At 34.5% G+C, this 22,901-nt stretch overlaps 1 protein-coding gene across 2 annotated transcripts in view; it reads right to left on the bottom strand.

Moving 5' to 3' along the window:
• Positions 1–22,901, bottom strand: part of NAV3 (neuron navigator 3) — a 394,671-nt gene that overhangs the window by 85,421 nt on the left and 286,349 nt on the right. For both annotated transcript variants that reach the window (XM_011981392.1, XM_011981393.1), the window contains exons 13-17: positions 11,064–11,193; positions 9,892–10,162; positions 8,246–8,954; positions 5,758–6,246; positions 961–1,002 (exon numbers count right to left, since the gene is read on the bottom strand). In XM_011981392.1, the coding sequence (XP_011836782.1) occupies positions 961–1,002; positions 5,758–6,246; positions 8,246–8,954; positions 9,892–10,162; positions 11,064–11,193 (1,641 nt within the window). The remainder of the gene's footprint in view (positions 1–960; positions 1,003–5,757; positions 6,247–8,245; positions 8,955–9,891; positions 10,163–11,063; positions 11,194–22,901) is intronic.

Below are 22,901 nucleotides of genomic sequence, written 5' to 3'. Positions count from 1 at the left end.
AAATATTAAAATGGAATAATTGCCAGCTATTTGCTATTGCTGAATAATTGGAGAGAAAAAATAATAATGGAGAAAGACCTAGTTTCGCCATTATTCACTGTTTCACCAAACTAAGTATATTTTCTTTTTGTAAGTCAATTCTTAGCACCAAAGTAGCCAACTTTTCATATGCATACAGTGTTATACCTCTATTAGTAGTTCATTCTATATCCCTTCCTCAGATAAAAGTACACAGTAAAAGATGGCCATAAGTTAAATTTTTATTTTACTTTTTATTATGGATGGAATAATTATTTTGAGATTATTAAATGATATTAGATTGATTCATATTTAAGTTGATCTCAGAGCAGCACCCCTGAAAAATAGAAATTAAAACAATTTTGAGATTTTATCAAATGGATTTTATAAAAATCATGCTTTAATTACAGTGTTTGTCCTGTGATGATGAAAATATGTTTTCTTTGATTCAGATTGTAGCATCCTTCAACCTTTAAACATTAACTACCCACATCTGTAGACTGTATGGGTTTTGAGGATTTGCAAGCATATGCCTCCAACAGGCAAAAGTTAGAAGAGTTAATTTTATTTTAATTTGTTGAAGTGAGTTCTGCATTCTACCAAAAGTTGCTGCCCCAAAAAAGCAACGCCTGGGACAAGTTTTTTTATTTTATATTATTTTATTTTATTTTATTATTTTATTTTTTAGCATTATTTCTTCAAAATAGTGATATTCACATTGGAATTTATTTAATTTGAGTGACAGCCTCAACCTCTACTAGTATCTCTACCTAAGGGGCTATCTCAACAACTGTTTGGGCCAGAGAAATCATCAAAATTAAAAGTGATTTCATCCTCAATGTCATTGCTACACTGCAAACAAACAAAGAAGGAAGAGAGACAGCACACAAAGTTTACATAACAACAGAGAGAGGCAGCAATTGTGCTGAGAGAAATATATACCTTAGTCCCTTTTTGGGTAGTGTATTTCTGTCAAGCTGCATGCTGTTAAAACAAAGAAAATCCCTAAGGACATAATGTAAACAAAACTTCCAAATTACACATCCAACAAAAATGGTTCTCTGAACTACAAAAAATAATTTTTTGGTAACACACATATAATGCTTAACTAATTGAAAAAGGCCAACTAAAGGTGACAAGATGTCCATTCCCATTACACATATTGAGTTCCTTTCTAAGGCAGTACCAGTCAATGATAGTTTACTGATAGGATTACTAGAAAATAGATTAAATCATGTTAGCATAATTTTCCTCTGAATTCTATTGATTAAATACTATCTTAGTTTTTCCTTCACTATGCAGCTGACTAGATTTTTGCTATGATATCACATGCAAAATAAGATAGACTTGCTCTGGCTAAGTTAGAGTGACAACTTCCAATGGACAGAGATGGTATAAAAACATCGTTTAATACTTATATTTTGTCTTCAAATTATTTTTAATAAAAAGGCATGTTTATTTCCCATTTACACATGTGAAGAAAGATATATGAGTCTTTGCTTAAAACTTAATTGTCTCTAGTATCATTTATTTAAATATTTTAATGAAATTAAGTGATACCATCTTTTAGAAATCATAAATTAGGTATTTAAAAGGCTGTACATTTATCATCTCTATTTTAAGGAATTCACAATTGGTAACAAGAAGGAATGAAAAGGTATGTCTAGAGAAAATGAGAAATGGCCTCTCTAAAAATACAGGAAGAGGATATCAACAACTAAGTGGGACAAGTCTAGGGATTTCTTTTATAATCTCTGGCATGTAGATAAGCAAAGTGTAAAATTAATTTAAAATGCAGAATTATAGCTTTCTTCCTTTAGGACCTCGAATGATCAAGATTAAATACACAGGGTATGCATAATGGGGATGATATAACATGAATGTAAAAAGACTGACTTGAAATTTAATCACTGAAACCAAAGCTAAAATGTTTTCTTCTATGTGTACTCCATTATTTAGCACTGCAAACAAAAGCATCCAAAGGCTTTATACAACTTTACTTTACTGGTAATGTCCATGTAAGGTAATTGCTAATATTATGTAGAGGCCAGTTACAGTATACATGTTGACTACAGAAGTTTTCTTAGTATTGTGGATAAACAAACAAAAGAAATCATATTGAACAAATATGAGAAATCTCCAAATATGAACCACATGTGCTAAGACATTTATGTGGTCATAAGTCATTTTAAGGATTACCTCTTTCCATGCGGACAAGTTAAAGTTTAATGCCACAAAGAATATTGAAAGTTGGTATTCTTCTGACAAACTCATCCAGTTGTATAAAAATTATATATTTATATGATGAAGAGCAATTTAATGAAAAAAAATTAGAACAAATACATTTAAAGTTACCAAAATAATTTAAATCTTTATTTAGAAGTATGTTTGAATCTAGATATTAATGATTTTATAACATAGACAATTTCTGCAAACCCCCAAAGGTTGCAAACTCATATGCCAGCAAGGGCCAGATAGGGCATGAAAATGAATGTGGTGGGGATTTTAGTCAACAGTCTGAAGCAGACAGTCACTGTCTGCCTAGAGCCAATAGTTTCTGGGCAGAAATGTCAAGGCAGTGTTGCCAGATCTGACATTTAAAGACAAACCCGGAATTTGCAAAGTTGGTTACTACAAATTATGTTAAAAATTTAGTTGAGTCAGACACACGAAACAAAGCCCAAAACAAATATAGACCAGTTATGGCTCAATGGCCACCAATGACCTAGAGCAGCTGCAGAGAGAAAACTGTTAAAAAGTGTATTTTATTATTTTATTTAATTTAATGAAGAAGAATTTAAACAAAAATGAAAATCTATAGGAAAAGCTACCGATTTAAATATGAGTATCAAAGAAATCATCTAAAATTTGAGACAAACAGGTAAATCATGAACTTATATACATCTTTATTACAGATCGCTAATTAACTTGCCTTAAAATATTTACATTAATGCATTTTCTCTCGGGTGTAGCTCTTTGGTTTTCTTAGCATTTCTGACATTCTACTGATTAATTAATCATAATGAAGCCAGTATCACCCCCTAGATCTACTTTTCTCTTCAATAGGTCATAAACTTTCTTAAATATACTTGAAAGGATTAGAGCAATTTGCTATTGCTTACAGTTCTGTTGTCAATAAAACAAAAAGCCTAGTGTCTTATATCAAAATTTATTTTAATCTAGTAATTTACTGTAAGGTGCTAATTAATATTAATATTATATACTATAGCTATGCAGTTAACATGTATTTTTTACAGCTTAATATTCATGAATGCATTTTATTAAGGCTCAAAGGCCAAACATATTTATCCAAAATTAAAGTTTATTTCAGAAAAAGTGTTTATTTGGTTGTTTTAATGTTAGAATATTCCCATTTTAAAAATTGGCCTATTTCGGGCTGAGTACCGTGGCTCACACCTGTAATCCCAGCACTTTGGGAGGCCAAGTCGGGTACATCACTTGAAGTCATGAGTTCGAGACCAGCCTGGCCAACATGGTGAAACCTCATCTCTACAAAAAATACAAAAATTAGCCCAGCATGGTGGTCCACTCCTATAATCCCAGCTACTCAGGCAGCTGAGGCTTGAGAATTGCTTGAACTCAGGAAACAGAGAATGCAGTGAGCCGAGATGACACCATTGCCCTCCAGCCTGGGCGACAGAGCAAGGCTCCATTTCAAAATAAATAAATAACATAACATAACATAGCATAAATCAAATTGGCCTATTTCAAAGATTGAACATGTACAATAAATAAATCTGCTTAAAAAGAATAAGAAATTACATATTTTCTAGTGTATTTCTATAGTGAAAATCTTATTGACTTCAGTTAAAATATAGATTAGAGTAAAACATGAAAACTGCATTTTGGTTATAGCTATGTAACTAACCAATCTTATCATCTAGTTTTGATTTGAGAGTTACTTGGTTATAAATAGTTACTTGACTGTATTTCTGAATCCGGGATTAATGTCTAAATGCTGAAGAAATAGGTTGATGGCTAAATGGCCAACTTGTTGCAGATTATCTTTATAATTAAAAAATAACCAGTATTGTGGAAGGTAGTTGTGGTCAATAAATGATAACCTATTTGCAGTATGCTTGGTTTGGTTATCAACTTGATATTTAGAATCCTTACATATGAGCATACAATCTAGGATACATTCATTACAACTATAGGTTGTTAATGTATTTTAATATAATTTATTCATTAGAAGCTTTATAAATGACATGTGAAGATGTCCATTTACCTTAGAAGTGCTGAAACTAGAATCAAAGATTTTATAGGAAGCCTGACTTTTTAGGTGGAAAAATGAACCCTTACTGGTTTTTACGTATGCTGTCTATAACAGCATATAACAGCAAAACCATAGGGAAATGGTTACATTTTAGTTGCTGTCACTCAGCTGTTTGTCTTGGCTCAGTTTTTTTTCTTTATGAGGAAAAATGTATTTTGTAATCAGCAGCCCACCATAGCAAGCACGAATATTTTAGTTAGTGCTAAAATTATGTTATCATTGAAAAGCCCCATTTGCATGGCTGTCCCTGTCTCATTGTTAGGCACGTAGGAAGAGGGATAGAAGCAATGTTTTGCTCTGGGTTTTGTATTTTACAAAGTCAAGAGAAAATGGGGAATTTCAAATTGGGACATCCTAGATTAAGGGGAAACTAGTGTAATGCAGAGAGTGTCTAGTTAAGGGCTTTAATTGATGTTTCAAAATATCATTCTGGGAGTAAGGCTGAAGGTCTAGAAAACAAATGCCAATGTCAATATCAGAGTTAAAAAATAAAAATAAAAAAATTAAAAAAAAAACAGGGGAAGATATAGAAAGATATATCAGGTATTTTCTGTGACCAGTATTTCTTTCCACATGTGGCCAAGACCATGTTTAAAGCTTTACTTGTGTCAAGAAACAAATAGCATTGCATTTATCAGGGAAAAAGAAGTGGTTTTAAGACATCTTCCTGGTAGTAAGAGTCAGTATCAGTATAACCAAGAAAGGATCACTTTGAGGAAAAAATTTAGAGTGATTTGCTCAAAAGGGATGCTTCACGATAAGCATATTAGGTAAGAAATGCCTTGTTATATCCTCCACTTTCAGTATATATATATACACACACACACACACACACATATATATATATATATCCAATGAGAAACACTGTGTAATATGATTACTTTTTAAGTGGTCTATTAAAAATGGCACTGGCACTATAATTTTCTCTAATAACTCATGTCTGACAATTGATTTTTTTTTTTAACCAGGTCAACTAGGATTTCCCAGCAATCCATCTGCTATTTTTTCATAGAAGTACAAATGGAACAAACTTAACATATTGCTCTGAGCATAACTGTAGAATAATTTCAATTTGGTCTTTGAAAATGCTTAAGTCATCATAAGGAGCTAGTGTTGTTCTGAAGCTTAAGCCAAATCATTAAAAGGTCTTCAGGAGACCTCATTCAATATCTATATACATGCCTTGAATTTTATTCACATTGCCTACTGGGTATAAATGTATGCATTCACATTAACAAAATTATCCACTCACTCTACCTTTAATGATTTTATTCTTCTGTAAATTTGGTAATAAGAGCAAATGAAAGGCCCAGTTGCATCAGTCTTACATCCTTTTGCACAGGGGCACTCACAGTGAAATCAAGGGAATTTAATGGGGTGGGGGGTAGGCATAGTGCAGGGAAGAGGGGGAGGATGTTAACAATGCCTCCAGGAAAGCTCACCTTTCTGAGAGAGTAGATCTCACACTACCCGTTCTCATGAGCAGGCTCTGGACCTCGTGAGTGCCTGTGGTCAGTCCAGACAAGGAGCCATGATGGCTGAGGGGGAGGTCAATGGACTCAGAGCTCGTGTGGAGGCTAGTCATGGACTGGTAGCTCGGAGTGTCCTTGCTGCCTGCAGAGGAACTGCTCATATTGGCAGCCCACACGAGACCACCTGATGTGAAAGAGTGAACCGATGCTGGGCTGGAGGCCAACGAGTGACTTAAGCTTATAACATCTGTAGTTAAGTCTGAGGGTTTATTGAAGAGAGGGCTGCTGCTGCCGCTTAGCCCACCAGCACTGCCCATGCTGCCCGTACCGGACGACGGTGACTCCAGACTGCCTTGCCGCGCTAATGTGGTACTAGGGCTGGGCATTACTGAGGAAGATTTCACACCCTCAGTATTAGGTGCAGAGGCAGATTTGCCACCTGCCTTGGCACCAAACAACCTAAAAGAAAAACAAATAACAACTTCAGTTGTTCCAAGAAGCTAATATCCACATTTAATATTTAGGGTTACAGTACACAGAGCCAAGTGTGCTTTGGTGTACTGAACTACAAAGCACTTCCTGTCTCTATGTTAATGAACTTTTATAAGCTTGGACTTCCTTATCAAGTGCGGAAAATCTCTCATATAAGGGTAGGTCAGTACTGGGCTGCTACTAGGGAAAGAGGGGAAGTGGGTGGAACAAAAGTAAGTCAAACATGAAAACCCCTGGTTTTCATAATTTAAGTGATCATGGGACTTTCACTCAAATTCAGTAGTTTGACCATACTTGCTGTTACCTATTTACAGAACCATTATAATGAAACAACTTCTACGCATTCGATAGACAACACTTAAATGACTTCTTCTCCTGTTTTTTTATTTTTAATTTTTTAAACAGTTTATTCAAAATCTAGAAGGAATGCTTAAGGCAAGTTTAGGAGTTGTGTTGAGTACCTGGTGGCCTGAGTGACTGTCAGGGAGCAGGTGGTTGGAAACAATATTGACATTGTCGGCAACAAGTCAGTTTGTCTGAATTTTCCCCAGCAGAGGCCAAAGGGTTTTATGTCAGTTGCCAGAGCTATTCAAATACTTTTTTTTAAAATAGTGATTTGAAACAGAGCTGGTGCTGTTAGATTTTGGAGTTCAGTTTAGAAAACATTTTAGTTTTGTAAATGAAGCAGATGGTAGAATCAAATTTATGTAAATATGGAAATACAATGATATGAAGTAATGGCATAATGATTACTAATTAAGTTGCAATGAAATCCATATTTCCTAGAGCAAAATATTTTATGACGAATATGAGAAATTGTTTCATAGGTAATGGGCCACAGGAGGGCACTATTGGCTTTTACTTAAGAAACAGAAATATTTAGTCTCCCTATAAGCCATAATTCATTCTTCCCAATGAGAATCAGTTTTTTGAAAAGACAGTTCTGCAGCATTAATATTTCTACTGATGAATAAAACCTTTAGGTTTTTCAAACAATCAGGTATCTGAAATTGCTTTATCGTAAAAATAAATGTTTCAAAATCCTTCATTTCCAAGATATCAAAGTTCTGGGTTGAGTCAACAGAATAAAAACAAACATTAAAAATATTGAACCCATAATTAACTATACGCCACACTCTACCATTTTGCAGATGAGAAAACAGACCCAGAGAGGTTTAGATCTTTGCCCCCAATTTTTAACTGCATTTATTTTCCTACCACTTAAAAACACATGGGTATTTAAAAACAGTGATATCTTAGAGCAGAACTTCACATATTTAAAACCAAAAACAATCCAGGAACAGAAACCAAGTCATGATCCTTACCAGAGTCATGTCAAAGAAAGCAGATGAAGAGTTAGAAAGCTTAGCCCACTCTTCAGTGGTGATACTGTACCAAATATTGGAATCGTTTCAAATTCTGTCATATCTTGATTGTCTTTAATGTGTCAAGCTATGATACTGTATAAGTCTGTCCAATGTAATCCATTACAAGGAAAACAACTTCATCTACATTTATGATCACCAACTCATTAAGAGCCAGCAAGAAAATGACACTGGAAATGAATGCCAACAGTCATAAAAATCTATTTGGTTTTAATTTTTAATGTGAAAAGGAGGAACGGAAATCTATAGAAATTTTATAAGCTACTACTTTTCCTTATCACTACATTTAGATATTACCATCAGTTTTTAAGTCTCTTAGATGTTGTTTGTGTTGCTAATATTACAATGACAGTGAAATTTTGAAGTTTGACTGTTTCTCACAATGAGAACTATTTTTTTGTTAACTGTTTATAAAAGCTTCATAGAACTCACTGTGTACTTTAAAGAATTCTAAGATATATATGTACCTTATATGTATTTAGAATATATATATACACACACACACACAATTTATATGTAATACATTTGTCTAACACATCCTTATCCTTTATATTTTTCAGCATCATTTTATACATCCTTACCTTCGAAATGTGGGTGAGGCAATATCTGGATACTTGGATCCTGGCTGCCTGAGACCTTGTGCACCACAGGCGCTGGCAGAAGTGGGGCTGGATTTGGGGGAACCTGACAAAGAAACACTTTCTGAATCTGAGACTGCTACTTTTTCCTTTTCCTTGTCTGTTTGGTTGACGGTGACAGGACTTGAGCGCCCTGACCCAATTTTAGTTGGTTCTCTCAGTTTTGAGGTGGTGGCCCCAGCAGACTTGCTGCTGACGTTGGAATCAATACTGCTGGTACTGGATCTGTGGCCACCTCGGCCAGGAATGCCACTGGTGCTGGACTTTGAAGGGCGGGGCAAGCTGCGATATTGTAGGGTAGTCTTTGAGCTGACATGCAGCACAACATCATCCTGATTCTGTGAACCGTCCAAACTGGTTTTTCTCCCTGCATTTGACTTCCCGCCAATGGCAGCAGATTTTGGAATTTTACCCAGTGTTGCAGAGCCACTTGTTATGGTTGCTCCACTGCTAGTGATCATGGCAGATGACCCTACTCCACTTGGTTTCTTAAAGCCAAAGGAGCTGGTGGCAGTCGATCTTCCAATGCCTGAGGGGGGCTTTTTCCCTTCATCTCCACTGCTTTTTCCTGCATCTGAAGGAGACCTTTGTAGAGATGATCCTTTTAGGGGAGCTTTTCCTTTCTCAGACGCTTTGGCATCATCGGTTTTCCCTAATTAATGACAAATACAAATATGTGTGCCTGTACAGTTTGATATCACCACATTTCATGAAAACAATGTGTAAAATGTGAATGCTTCTTTACATTTCTTCCCTTCCTAAATGTATTGCCTTAGATCAATATTCTAACATATTGAGAGGACTGAGTGCATCGCTACAAAAATTTGGCTGTTAGAAGAAACATTATGAGAGACAGAAGAGATAAAATGAAAACATATGTTTTGCTATTTGTTAATGTCTTTTATTTTGCAACTCTCTTTAAAAGGACAGCACTTAAGCCTATCAAGCTAATTACTAGAAAAAGAATTCATTTGAATATCTGTGAGATGATCACATTTGGAGAACCCTGTTAATTAGTGCTTCAGGTGGCACTATTTCTAATTAGGCACTATTCTAAAAATAGGGGGAGAGTCTTTTTTAAAAAGTATGGTACAATTTTGAAGAATTATTTTATTCTCTTCTTTCCTGAAGTCTAATACATAGACAATGTTTCAAATCTCCAGCATTCCAACTGATTAGTGTCATTGCTTTTTCCTCTCAGAGTCTGCAGTGAAATTCAGTGGCATATTTAGGGTAAAAATTCCAAACTTTCATTAAGAACTCAGAACAACAATGACAGAACTTTATTGTTGCTTTAGCAACCTAATCTTATTTTCCTATGACCAGAAATAACTCTGGCAAAGTAAGGCATCCAGCACCCTTAGTTTGTGAGGGGGCTCTCCAGAGAATGCCTAGATATAGGCCCTACTTGGGCTTCTATGACGAGTTTGTGAAATGTAGATAAAAAATCTATTTAACTATTCAACTCCATGTTTAATATGGATAAGCATTTGATATTTTAGAAATGCTATTGTTAGAGAAAACAAAGACTGAATGGAAACAATAAAGTAAAGCACTTTTGCATAACAGCTGCCAAACGACAAGCCTACCAGGAGTTTTGAGCGCACTTGTTCCAGCTTTCTGCCTAGATTGTGCCCCTCCTTGGGCAGACATGCCTCTTCTCCAGGAACCTGTCTGTGAAACAGATAGGGAAGCTTTCTGCCCTGCCTTCTCGGGGTCTTCAGGAAGTCCAGAGGACACAGTCTTCCACTTGCCACCAGCATCCCCATGGCTGTCAAAATCTTCTTCTGGTTTTTTCAGTTCCTCAGGACTATCCCAGGTCTCGTCTGTGGTGGAGCGTTTCTCTGAATCTGTCTTCAGCTATAAAGACAAATATTACAGAAAAACTTCATGTAGAAAAATTTATAAAGTGTGAATTAAGGCAATGAAATGTACTTTCAGATAATTGGATAAATCCAGAGATTCTATTTTGATCTATCTTCACTTAAATTTTATTAATTTTAGCCACATAATTCCCACTTGCAGATATTAGAGAATGTCAGAATAAGTATGTACAGAAAACACCAATTAAACGCTACAGAAAGGTAGAAATTTTCTATATCAAATGTAGTAAGAGGTAGTAAGACGAGCTAGAACTTAATGATGTAATGTCCATTTTTGATTTATCATTCACACGAGATCCAGTGATGTATTTCAGCGATCATAGAAAATTAATCAAGAACTATCTAAAATTAGACTATGAAAATACTTGTTGGATTTTTAAACAAATATATCAATATTATAAGAAGAGATATGGCAACATAAATCTTTCTGAATTAGATTGTAATCAATTGAATATATATTATATTAAGTATATATAAATATATACTTATATACGATATATAATATATTAACAATAAATATATTTGTACGGATAACTATACCACCAGGCTATATGGTACATATATTACATATATATAACATATCTATTACATACATATATAACACACACACATATATATATGTAAGCTGCTTCTGTTTATTCAAAATTGGCTGAAGTGCACATTGTTGTTCCTCCTAAGGGTTGTGGCTTTAGGAAAGACTAAGATTAAAGACACTTCGGGGTTCAGGAGTGGCAAAGGGAGTCCCTATTATCTCTGCATTTTCCAATGTCTGTAATAATTTTGGACTAAGAGCTTGTGCTATACCTTAATCTAATATTAAGTAATTCGGGGGAAGAAACTGGCAGAAACACTGGAAAAAGAAAGGCGGTAATTCTCACCTGAGTGTTTTTCCTGGAGGGGACGGTGATGTTGGAGTAAGAGCTGACAGAGGATGTGTTCAGGTCATCAGTGCTGATGTTATCAAGCGTGTCACTAAGACCACTGCTCACTGAACTGCTGTCATCCCAGCTAAAGGCAAGACATGAAAGAGCAGTGAATCAAACACAGGATGCACAACGCAAGTCACCTACATTTCCATACAACCTTCACAATGTATTATTAAGACAATCTTTTTTTTTTTAATCTAATGAAATGTCATTTACTTCCCATTTTGGGAAAATAATATGTATATGAACAGAGGGTCTACCTGAGAATAACCTTATCTGATATTTAGAAAGAATCAGTGTCTAGAACAGCATCCACATTCCGGAAGAATGTGTATGGAATGAATGAAATCACTGATACAAGTACTGCATGATATCATGAAAGAATAATATTACAGCTGACTTTTTTATCTCTAAAAATTGAACCAGGAATCATAAAGCATGTACAAATTTATTCTTTGTTCTAAAAATCAAAGACCTGTGCTGTAGTCAGAACCAGAAAATCATTAATCATTATTCCTCCTAACTTAGGAACTACTTTCAATCATTCACAGAGTCTTATTGGATGAGTCTCATTATTCTTTGATCACCAAGAATATTGAAATTCATTCAATTATAGCATCTCTCCTGCTATCCCTCACATTTCCATCCGTGATAACATACAGTATCCTCTTATCTGGCCTTCATGCTTTTCATCTTTCCCAATAAAACTTTTTCTGCTAACATGGAGTCACTGATCAAAAATTCACATCTGGCCATGTCACAACCTTGCTCAATATCCTTCAAAGATTTCTCCTTTCCCAAACAGTGGTTACTAAAATGAAATGCCCCTGTGCCACACAGTGCACAAGCAAATCGATCTGAAATATAAGAGAAATAGTTGAAATTCTGAATATAGTCATGTATTACATATTGTACTAACTAACTGTATTGTTACATACTGTATTAACAATAGGGACATGTTTTGAGAAATGCATCATTAGGTGATTTTGTTCACGGTGAGAATGCCATAGAGTGTACTTATACAAACCTAGATGGTATAACTTAACTACACACCTAGGCTATGTGGTATAGCCTGTTGCTCCTAGGCTAGAAATGTGTACAGCATGTTACTGTACTGAATACTGCAGGCAACTCTAACACAATGGTAAGCATTTGTGTATCAAAACATGTCTGAACAAAGAAAAAGTATAGGAAAAATATGTTATTATAATCTTATGGGACCACAGTAATATATGTGGTTCCTTCAATGACCAAATAACTGAAGTGTCATTCTGTGGCACATGACTACATATTTATTTTTAATCTAAAGAAGGATAAATTAAATAGACTGTATTAATATCACATGGAGGATAACATAGGCACCTTCATTTAGTGAATGCATTAGATTATGCAGAAATAATGTTGAATAAGCAGCATAAGCTGAAGGAAAATGAGAACTCCACAATGAAAAGGTGGACCACAGTTCTCTCACTTACTGGCTGGTTCTCAGCTTATTGTGATGTATAGTCTTTATTAGTAGCATGAGAATAAACTAATACAGTAAATTGGTACCAGGAGTGGGGCACTGCTGTAAAGATACCCTTACCTATGCTCTCTCAAATTAATCCATGCACACTGAATAAACACATTATATACAGACAAAAGCTAAGTCTCATAAAATGGACACATGGATTAAAAAGGCGCCTGTAAATAATCTGTACATTGAAGAGAATATTCTTCATGAAAGCACAAACTACAAAGAAATGGTAAACTGATACTTTATCTAGTCTTCTATACGTACTTTAAGAGTTACATCATAAGTCCAAAATAATGGTAATGTATTTAGATCACATATGAAGTCAACTAAAATGTAATTATCAGAAAAAAGAGAAAATTAAATTTATAGAATTATTGTTAAGACTGATTCCTTCCTAGGTGTATATTTTGCTTGAAGTTTTAGCTGCTGAGAGCATAATGCATCATAATTACCAATGACATAACTCAGACTATCAATAACAATTATATTTTTAATAAGAGCAAAATGGTATCTTGCACTACTATAGCAAATATCTATCATCTGTGGTTGCTCAAATCTTAAAAATCTTCCCCACATCTTAATTTGATAAACTCTCATTCATGACTGACATGGTTTGGCTGTTTTCACACCCAAATCTCTTCTTGAACTGTAGTTTCCATAATCTTCATGTGAGTTCTCATGAGATCTGATGATTTATAAGGGTTTCTTCCCCCCTTCTGCTCATTCTTCTCCTCCCTGCCACCATGTAAAGAAGGATGTGCTTGTTTCACCTTCCACCATGATTATGTTTCCTGAGGACTCCCCAGCCATGCTGAACTGTGAGTCAATTAAACCTCTTTTCTTTATAAATTACTTAGCTTTGGGTATGTCTTTATTATCAGCATGAGAATAAACTAATATAGTAAATTGGTACCAGGAGTGCGGCATTGCTGTAAAGATACTCAAAAATGTGGAAGTAATTTTGCAACTGGGTGACAGGAAGAAGTTGGAACAACTTGGAAGTCTCAGAAAAAGACAGGAAGATGTGGGAAAGTTTGAAACTTCCTAGAGACTTGTTGAATGGCTTTGACCAATATGCTGATAATGATATGGATAATGAAATCCAGGCTCAGGTGGCCTCAGATGGAAATGAAGAACTTGTTGGGAACTGGAGCAAAGGTGACTCTTGTTATGCTTTAGCAAAGAGACTGGTGGCATTTTGCCCCCGCCCTAGAGATCTGTGGTACTTTGAACTTGAGAGAGATAATTTAGTGTATCTGGTGGAAGACATTTCTGAGCAGCAAAGTGTTCAAGATATGATTTGGGTGCTGTTAAAAGCATTCAGTTTTATGTATCCACAAAGATATGGTTTGGAACTGGAACTTATTTTTAAAGGGGAAGCAGAGCATAAAAGTTTTAAAAATTTGCAACCTGATGATGCAATAGAAAAGAAAAACTCATTTTGTTAGAAGAAATTCAAGCCTGCTGCAGAAATTTACATAAGTAACAATGAGCCCAATGTTAAAAGACAATAGGGAAAATGTCTCCAGGGCATGTCAGAGACTTTTGTGGCAACCCTACTCATTGCAGGCTGAGGGAAAAATTGTTTCGTGGGCTGGGTCCAGGGCCCCCCTGCCATATGCAGCATAGGGACTTGGTGCCCTGCAACCCAGTTGCTCCAGCTTTGGCTAACAGGGGCCAAGGTACAGCTAAGGCCATGGCTTCAGAAGGGGAAAGCCCCAAGCTCTGCCAGCTTCCACAGGGTGTTGAGCCTACATTTGCACCGTCAACATTTGAGGTCTGGAAACCTCCACCTACATTCCAGAAGATATAAGTAAATGCTCGGATGTTCAGGCAGAAGTTTGCTGTAGGGGTGGAGCCCTCATGGTGAACCTCTGCTAGGGCAATGTGGAAGGGAAATTGTGGGATCACAGACCCCACACAGAGTTCCCACTGGGGTACTGCCTAGTGGAGCTGTGAAATGAAGGCCACCATCCTCCAGGCCACAGAATGGTAGATCCACCTACAGCTTGCACCCATGTCCCTGGAAAAGCTGAAGGCACTCAACACTAGCTTGTAAAAGCAGCCTAGAGGGGGTTCTGTACCCTGCAAAGCCACAGAGGTGGAGCTGCCCAAAGCCGTGGGAGCCCACCTCTTGCATCATCATGACCTAGGTGTGAGATATGAAATCAAAGGAGATAATTTTGAAACTTTAAGGTTTAATGACTGCCCTATTGGATTTTGGACTTCCGTGAGGCCTGTAGCCCCTTGGTTTTGGCCAATTTCTCTCATTTGGAATGTGTATATTTACCCAATGACTGTACCCCCTTTGTATCTAGGAAGTAGCTAACTTGCTTTCGAATTTACAGGCTCATAGGCAGAAGGGACTTGCCTTGTCTCGGATGAGACTTTGGACTTGGACTTTTGTGTTAATACTGAAATGTGTTAAGACTTTGTGGGGGACTGTTGGAAGGGCATGATTGTGTTTTGAATTGTGAGAACATGAGATTTGGGAGGGGTCAGAGGTAGAATTAAATAGTGTGGCTGTGTTCCCACCCAAATCTCATCTTGAACTGTAGTTCCCATAATCCCCATGTGTTGTGGGAGGGGCCTGGTGGGAGGTAATTGAATAATGGGGGCAGTTACTCTAATTGTGTTCTCGTGAGAGTGAGTTCTCATGGGATTTGATACTTTTATAAGGGGCTTTCCCCCCTTTTACTCATTATCTTTCCTGCTACCATGTGAAGGACATGTGTGCTTCCCCTTCCCCCATGACTATAACTTTCCTGAGGCCTCCCCAGTCATGTTGAATCGTGAGTAAATTAAACCTCTTTCTTTCATATTATATTGTATTTGTATATGTTGAACAAAGATACTGTATGTTGAACAACACATACAGTATCTTTTCACAGGAATATATGCATATAAATTATAAAAACACAAATATACACACTTTGATGACCATTGTCTAAATTAAAGCTCAGACTCTTTGAAAAGACATATATCAAGAGAATGAGAAGACAACCCACAAACTGGAATTTTTTTCCCCCAAAAGACATATATTTTGGGTGAATAAAGCAACTGAAAACTTGTTTTTTCAATGTGATTACATAATTGTACATTCTTATCACAAAGAATGAGAATTTCAGTTGCTCCATATCCTTGTCAATACTTGGTATTGTCAGTCTCTGTAAAAGCCTATCTAGTAATATCTCCTTACCATTTTATTTTGCATTTCTCTGATGACTAATGATGTTGAATATTGTCACATGTATTTATTAGAAATTTGTATATATTTTTGGTGACATGTACTTTCAAATCCTTAGACCACATATTTATTGGGTTGTCTTAATATTATAATAATTTTTCTAATTTTTTGGATTTTAGTGAATTTTATTTCATTCTACATGGCATTAACATAAACAAGAAGTGGTTCTTATAGTAGTATTGACTTAATGCCTATCCACCTGAGTTAACATTGTCAGTGAATGATACTGGATTAGTATTTTATTATTTTTATTTGTACAAATTTAAATGTTACATGTATATAGTGCATAGTGATTTTGTTACGTGTATATAATTGCATAGTGATCAAGTATTAAGGTGTTCATCACCCGAGTATAATAAATTTTGTTAACTGTAGTCACTGTACTCTGTTATCAAGCATTAAATTTATTTCTTTTAACTGTATGTTTATACCTCTTAACTCTCTTTTCTTTATCTTCCCTCCTACCCTCCATTCATCCTTTCCAGTCTCTGTTTCCTACCTACCTTTCCATTCTCCACCTCCATGTAATCAAGTTATTTAGCTCCCACATCTAAGTGAGAACATGTGATATTTATCTATTTGTGCTTAGATTATTTCACTTAAGATAATGAACTCCAGTTTCAGCCATGTTGCTGGATTTCATTCTTTTTAATGGCAGATAGTCTTCCAATTCTATGTAACCTATATACAGAAATGGAATATGTATAATGGAATAGAATATAAATATTAGAACATGTAGAAAACATTATATATATGTGTATATACATATGTGTGTATATACACGTGTGTGTATATACACGTGTGTGTATATACACATATGTGTGTGTGTATATACATATATGTCTTTATTTCTGAGCCTTCTATTCTATTCCATTTGTCTACAAATGCCGTGGTGTTTTGGTTACTATAGCTTCCAGCTTTGTTCTTTTTTTATTTTTTTTATTTGTACAAATTGATAAAATCCATGTGCAATTTTGTTACATGCATAATTGCATAGTGGTTAAGTCAGGACCAGATTTGTTCTTTATGTTCAGAATTGCTTTGGCTATTTGGGCTCTATTTTCATTCCATAGAAATTTTAGGATTATTCTAATTCTATGAAATATGACATTGGTAATTTGTAGAAATTGCATTGAATGTGGAAATTGTTTTGGGAAGTATGGTCATTTTAATGATATTAATTCTTTTGATCCATAAACATGGGATGTTTTTCAGTTTGTTTGTTTAATCTTTAATTTCTTTCATCAGTATTTTGTAGTTTTTCATGTAGAGAACTTTTACTTCCTTGATTTATTCCCAGGTATTTTAATTTTTTGTAACTAATTTAAATGGGATCACTTTCTTGATTTCTTTCTTAGATATTTTATTATTGGGGCATAGAAATGCTACTGACTTTTGTATTTTGATTTTGTATCCTGAAACTTTACTGAATTAATTAATCAAATCTAAGAGGCTTTTGCTGGAGTTTTTAGTATTTTCTAGACACAAAACCATATCATCAGCAAAGAGGATTTCTTTCCAATTCAGATGCTTTTTATTTCTTTTGCTTGTCTGATTGTTTTGGCTAGGACTTCTAGTACTATGTGGATACGAGTGGTGATAGTTTGCATCCTTGTCTTGTTCCGGTGCTTAGAGGAAAGCCTTTAAACTTTTTCCCATTCTGTATGATATTAGCTCTGAGTTTGTCACATATGGCCTTTATTATGTTGAGGTATGTTTCTTCTATGCCAAGTTTAGAGTTTTTATCATGAAGAGATGCTGAATTTTATCAAAATTTTTTTCTGCATCTATTGAGATGATCATATATTCATTTGTCTTATACTCTGTGAAAATGCTTATCATGTTTATTGATTTGTTTATGTTGAGTTATACTTGTATCCTTGATACAAACCCCACTGGATTGTGGTATATTATCTTTTTGATGTGCTGTTGGATTCAGTTTGCTAGTATTTTGTTGATGATTTTTGCATCTGTGTTCATCATGGATATTGGCCTGTAGTTTTCTTTTCGTGGTGTCCTTGTCGGGTTTTGGTTTCAAGGTGACACTGGTCATGTAGAATGAGCCAGAGAGAATTCCTTCCTTTGAGTTTTTGGAATAGTGTCAAGAGGACTGGTATTCTTCTTTGCATGATTGGTAGAATTAGGCTGTGATTTTATCTGGTCCGAGGCTTTAAAAAAGTTGGGAGACGTTTTTATTACTGATTCAATTTTGCTACTCATTATTGATATGTTCAGGTTTTCTATTTCTTCCCGATTCAACACCTTGGTAGGTTGTATGTTTCTAGGAATTTATCTATTTCTCTATATTTTCCATTTTTCAGAATATAGTTGTTCATAATAGTCTCTGATGATTATTTTTATTTCTGTGCTATCAGTTGTAACGCCTCCTTTATCGTTTTTGATTTTGTTTATTTGGATATTCTGTTTCCTTGCTTAGTCTATCCAGTGGTTTATCAATCTTATTTATCTTTTTGAAAAACCAAATTTTGGTTTTGTTCATCCTTTGTATTGTTTTAGTCTCTATTTGATTTAGTTCTTTTCTGATCTTTATTATTGCTTTTCTTCGGCTGATTTTGATTTTGTTTATTTGGATATTCTGTTTCCTTGCTTAGTCTATCCAGTGGTTTATCAATCTTATTTATCTTTTTGAAAAACCAAATTTTGGTTTTGTTCATCCTTTGTATTGTTTTAGTCTCTATTTGATTTAGTTCTTTTCTGATCTTTATTATTGCTTTTCTTCTGCTGATTTTGTTCTCGATTTCCTAGTTTCTTCAGGCACATTGTTAGGTTGCTAATTTTTAAATATTTCTACTTTTTCAATGTAAACATTTATTGCTATAAACTTCCCTCTTAGCACTGCCTTTGCTGTATCCCACTGGTTTTGATATGTTGTGTTTCAATTTTTATTTGTTGCAAGAATGTTTTGATTTTTAGCTTAATTTATTCCACAGTGGTCTGAGAAGATATGTGATATGATTTCAACTTTTAAAAAATTGTTGAGATCTGATTTGTGGCTTCATATATGGTGGTGTATCTTGGAGAGTGTTTCATGTGCTGATGACAAAAATTTCATGTTGCGGTGGTTGGATGGAATGTTTTGTAAATGTTAGGTCCATTCGGTCTAAAATCTAGTTTAAATATAAAATTTATTGGTTGATTTTTGGTCTAGATTATCTGTCTAATACTGAGAGTGGAGTGTTAAAGTTCTCCACTATTATTGTATTGCAGTCTGTTTCTCCCTTTAGGTCTGATACTTGCTTTGTGGATCGGAGTTCTCTAGTGTTGAACGCATATACATTTAGAGTTGTTATGTCCTATCGCTGGGTTAATCTCATCATTATATAATAACATCCTTTGTCTTTTTTATTTTACTCTTTTTGACTTAAAGTCTGTTTGATCTAATGTAAGTATAGCTACTCCTGCTCACTATTGATTTCCACTTGCAAGGAATATCTTTTACCATTCTTTTACTTTCAGCCTATGTATGCCTTGACTGGTAAGGTAAGTTTCTTGTAATCTGCATATAGGTGGATCATACAGTTTTATCCATTCAGGTATTTCATAACGTTTAGGTGGAGAATTTAATTCATTTGCATTCAAAGTGATTATTAATATGTGAGACTTGCTGTTATATTGTTGTTTATTGGTTGTCTTATGTATTTTTGTTCCTTTCTTTTTCCCTTACTGTTTGTCATTGTGGTTAGAGTTCTCTGGTGGTGACATTTGATACCTTTCTTTAGTTGCTTACAAGGGAGTTTTATACTTTCATGTATTTTCATGATGATAAATGTCACCCTTTCACTGCCAGGTTCCAGACCTCCCTGGAGGATTTATTGTAGGTCCAGTCTAGTAGTAACAAATTACCTCAGCATTTTTCTTGTCTGAGAAAGATTTTATTTCTCCTTCATTTATGAAGGATAAGTTTGTGGGCTGTAGTATTTTAGGCTGACAGTTTTTTGTTTTTGTTTTTGTTTTTTCTTTAAGCACTTTGAATATATCATCCTATTCTTTCTGGCCTATAAAGTGTCTGCCAAAAATCTGCTGTCACTTTTACTTTATAGGTTATCATACACTTTTCTCTTGCTGTTTTTAGAATTTATTCCTTATCTTTGACTTTAAACAGTCTGACTATAATGTGCTGTGTATAAGACCTTTTTGCATTTTATCTGCCTGGGGACCATTGAGCTTCCTGCATCCCAAATATCGAAAACTCTTGCTAGACTTCGGAAGTTTTCATATATTATTTAATTAAGTGGGTTTTCTACTCTTTTCTTTGTCTTTTCACTCTTGGGGATATCTATAATTCATATATTTAGTCACTTTAATGTTGTCCCAAATGTGATGAAGGATTTGATTATTCTCTTTTAATTTTGTCAGACTAGATTATTTCAGAAGACCTGTCTTTACCTTCTGAGATTCTTTCTTCTGGTTGATGGAAGATATTGTTGAAGTTTTCGAGTGTATTTTGCCTTTTCTTCAATAAATCCTTCAGTTCCATTAGTTTTTTCAGTTCCATTTTTGTTAGTTTTTTAAAATCTGTTTTGTGAATTTCTCATTCACATTCTAAATTGTTTTTCTGATTTCTTTGTAATTTTTTTGGAATTTTCCGGTATCTCAATGAGCTTCTTTTAAATCAATATTCTGAATTCTTAATCTGCAATTTCAAAAATTTCCTTTTGATAAGATCTCTTGCTGGAGAATTATTGTGTTCCTTCAAAACTATCATATTTCCTTATTTTTTCATGTTTCCTGTGTTCTTATGTTGATATCTGCATATCTTTTTTAACAGTCACTTCTTCTTGTATTTGAATTCACTTTCATATGGGAAAATGTTTTCCTTCAGATATACCTGTGATATTGTTTGGATAGGGTGATGTGACTTTGATTGTGGGTGTGTGCAGTAATGTAGTCTCTCTATGATTTATTGGGCTACAAACAGTGTCAGTGACATTTGTGATTTCCTTGGCAGGTTAGGGAGTGGTTATTAACTGAGACTGTGATGCAGTTGTGCTGAGGACTGGAATGTCAGGTGGGCCAGTCTTTAGGCCTCAGTGGTAGCAGAGGTGGGCTGACTACATGCCTATCTTCGTTCCCCAGCATAGTGTACAATGGTACCTCTGTTGGCAGTGACCAGTGGGCTGATTCTTGGGCCTCCAGGTAGCTTGCTTGGATGCTGGTAGCTGCAGCAGTGGGTCAGGTGTGAGGAGTTTCTCTGGCTTCAGGGCAGTTGTCATGATGTGGTTGACAGAAGAGGCTGTAGTGAAGTAACCTACTGGAACCCAAACAGTCCATGCTGGTGTTGGCAGTGACTGCCTTTTGCATTTCCATTTGAATTATAGAAATAGCTTGTCAACTTCTACAGAACATCTTCTGGTGTTTTGATCAGCATTATATTGAATCTATTGATTAATTTGGGAAATACTGATATTTTAACAATAGTCTCTCTCAATCCACAAATAAGTATCCCTTCACAAATTAAAGATATTGGTCTTCTTTAATTTATTTCAGCAATGGTCTGTAATTCCTGGTATAGGAGATTTCATTTTATAAATTCCTAAATACTTCATGGTTCAATATTCTGATGTTATTGTAAATGGTATAAATTTTCATATTTCAAATATTTTTTGTTAGTAGGTAAATAGAATTGAATTTTGAATCTTGGCTTTGTATGGTATGATCTTGCTAAATTCACTAATTAGTTCTAGTTGTTTTATTGATTTTTTTTAGCTTTTCTTTATACACATTCATGTCAACTATGGAAAAAGGCAATTATACTTTTTCTTTTCTAATCTGTATGTTCTCTACAATACATTTAAATATATTAATGCATCAATAAGATTAAAGTCTTTTATTCATAGCTAACAGATATTTTTTCCGCTGTGATAATATGGGACTAATATTTAAGTCTAGGAAAAATAACTTCAGAAAATGTATTATAAAGGAAACAGAAGAAACAATAGAAACCTAGATTAGATGATTAACTAAATATTTGCTAGAAATTTTGAATATCATAAAATATAAAATTAGGATTTATATCATATTCCAAATTCAATTCCAAGGACTTCAGAATGAATAAAAGAAGAGAACTGTATCATTAAATATATATTTTGGTTCTTAGGACAAGAATTTTCAAATCACAAAGCAATAAAAAAGATAAAGATACCAACTTGATGAAGAAACCTTTTTTTTTTACATTTTGCAAACATTATCTGAAAGAAAAAACATAAAATGCAGAAAGTTTGCTAAATGTGATAATGTGATACAAACTCCTTAAAGTTCGTACTAACTGAACCTCAAACAAACCAGTAAGAACAATACTAACCTGTCCATAGAAAAGTAGACAAATAATTTTATTAGAAAATTCACCAATAAAACATTCAAATATCCCAAAAGCATATAAGGAAACTGAGCTTCATTAATAATTAAAGGTGTTAGATAATAAAGAAGTAATATAGAGAGTGTCGTTACTAGTGACTAGATACCATTCTAAGCGTTTTCTATAGTAATTCAGTGAATTCTCACAGCAACCCTGTATGATTGGTACAATTATCCTCACTTTATAGATTAGGAGACTGAGGCACCAAGAGATTAAATAGCTCACCTAAGTTCTCATTTGTAATAATGAAGATGGATTTTGAACCAAATATTTCTGGTTGTATAGTAGAGTCATTTAACCACAGTAATAAAATGCTAATAATGATATACCACTTTTGTCTCATCAAATTAGCAAAGAATATTTTATGTATTATCATTAATGTTGTCAATTGGTATAAGAAAGACACATTTATTCCATACTGTCATAAATGTATACTGGTAAAAAAATTTTGAGATTATTTGGCCATATGAAATATTTTTAAATTATTTGAATGTTTGACCTAGTGATACCATTTCTAGGAATCTATCCTAAATAAACGCTCAGCATTGTGAACAAAAACTCATTTAGAAAGATATTGATCCCAGCATACATATTTTCTTAACAATTAAAATGCTTGAGCCATTGATACATGAAATGACACAGATGAATTTC

Source organism: Mandrillus leucophaeus, unplaced genomic scaffold (genome assembly GCF_000951045.1).
Source record: "Mandrillus leucophaeus isolate KB7577 unplaced genomic scaffold, Mleu.le_1.0 Scaffold225, whole genome shotgun sequence".
In the NCBI taxonomy this organism is placed as follows: domain Eukaryota; kingdom Metazoa; phylum Chordata; class Mammalia; order Primates; family Cercopithecidae; genus Mandrillus; species Mandrillus leucophaeus.
Note: the sequence above shows the minus strand (reverse complement) of the source record. Positions and strands in the feature narration are given on the sequence as shown.